The 849-nt window shown below is 43.3% G+C and overlaps 1 protein-coding gene across 2 annotated transcripts in view; it reads left to right on the plus strand.

The window, feature by feature from the left end:
• The first annotated feature begins 24 nt into the window (after positions 1-24).
• The window catches only part of LOC138171368 (complement C1q tumor necrosis factor-related protein 3), a 30,875-nt gene continuing 30,050 nt past the window's right edge, over positions 25-849 (plus strand). The window contains exon 1 of one of the 2 annotated variants that reach the window (XM_069100817.1): positions 25-443. In XM_069100817.1, the coding sequence (XP_068956918.1) occupies positions 153-443 (291 nt within the window). In that variant the 5' untranslated portion in view covers positions 25-152. The remainder of the gene's footprint in view (positions 444-849) is intronic. The other variant, XM_069100825.1, reaches the window with a different exon arrangement.

An 849-nucleotide genomic window follows, 5' to 3' on the forward strand; every position in this document is an offset into this window, starting at 1 on the left:
CAGTTTTATTTATGATATGCCAAAGTATAAAACCACAGGGCTGGCTGGAGTCTGGCTCTCCAGCTCTAGTGATCGCCTGCAGGGACCACGCAATCGGAAGCCTCCAGAAAGATTGTCTTTTCCAGCGTGCTTGGGGTCTATTTTTGAGAACTATGGCAAGGAAAGACCTCCTCCATTGGCACCTGCTGGCTTTGCTTCTCCTCCCTTTTTGCCTGGGTCAAGATGAATACATGGAGGTGAGCGGAAGAGCTAATAAAGTGGTAGCAAGAATAGTGCAAAGCCACCACCAGACTGTCAGGAAGGAAAAAGTGAGAGAGTGGAGCCACCCTATAGCGGGGACTGTGGAGAATCACACGTCTCCAGACCCAAGGTCCCTGAGGCCAGAGGTTCTGTCGCACCCTGACTTTAATGATCTGGCCCAGATCACCTCATACAGGGTCCAGGTATTCTGAATTCCTCTTCTAAGCCTAACTTTGAAGCTTAATGAGGCTAATAACTTATTTATGTTAACTTTATTTACGTTAATAACTTTAACATCTTCTTTTTTCTTTTTAATATGTATTATTTCAGCAGAGGCTACTAGGTATTCTATTTTAAAAAATGTTTCCTAAGCTGCTTATGGGAATGGGAGGTGGCTCAGTGGAGAGGAGGGCATCTGTTAGAGCACCAGCAGGGTGGTAATGATGTGGTTTAATAAAAAGGAGACAAATGGTCAATTCACTGGGATGGGAAGGATTTGATACAGAATAGCCTTTTGTAGAAGGCAGTCAGGTCTTTGCTCTACAATGTTTGTCTTTCTTCCTCTTTCTTTCTTTCTTTCTTTCTTTCTTTCTTTCTTTCTTTCTTTCT

The sequence above is a fragment of the Petaurus breviceps genome, unplaced genomic scaffold (genome assembly GCF_028583685.1).
Source record: "Petaurus breviceps papuanus isolate PSGF00001 unplaced genomic scaffold, PetGlider_PUasm1.0 128, whole genome shotgun sequence".
In the NCBI taxonomy this organism is placed as follows: domain Eukaryota; kingdom Metazoa; phylum Chordata; class Mammalia; order Diprotodontia; family Petauridae; genus Petaurus; species Petaurus breviceps.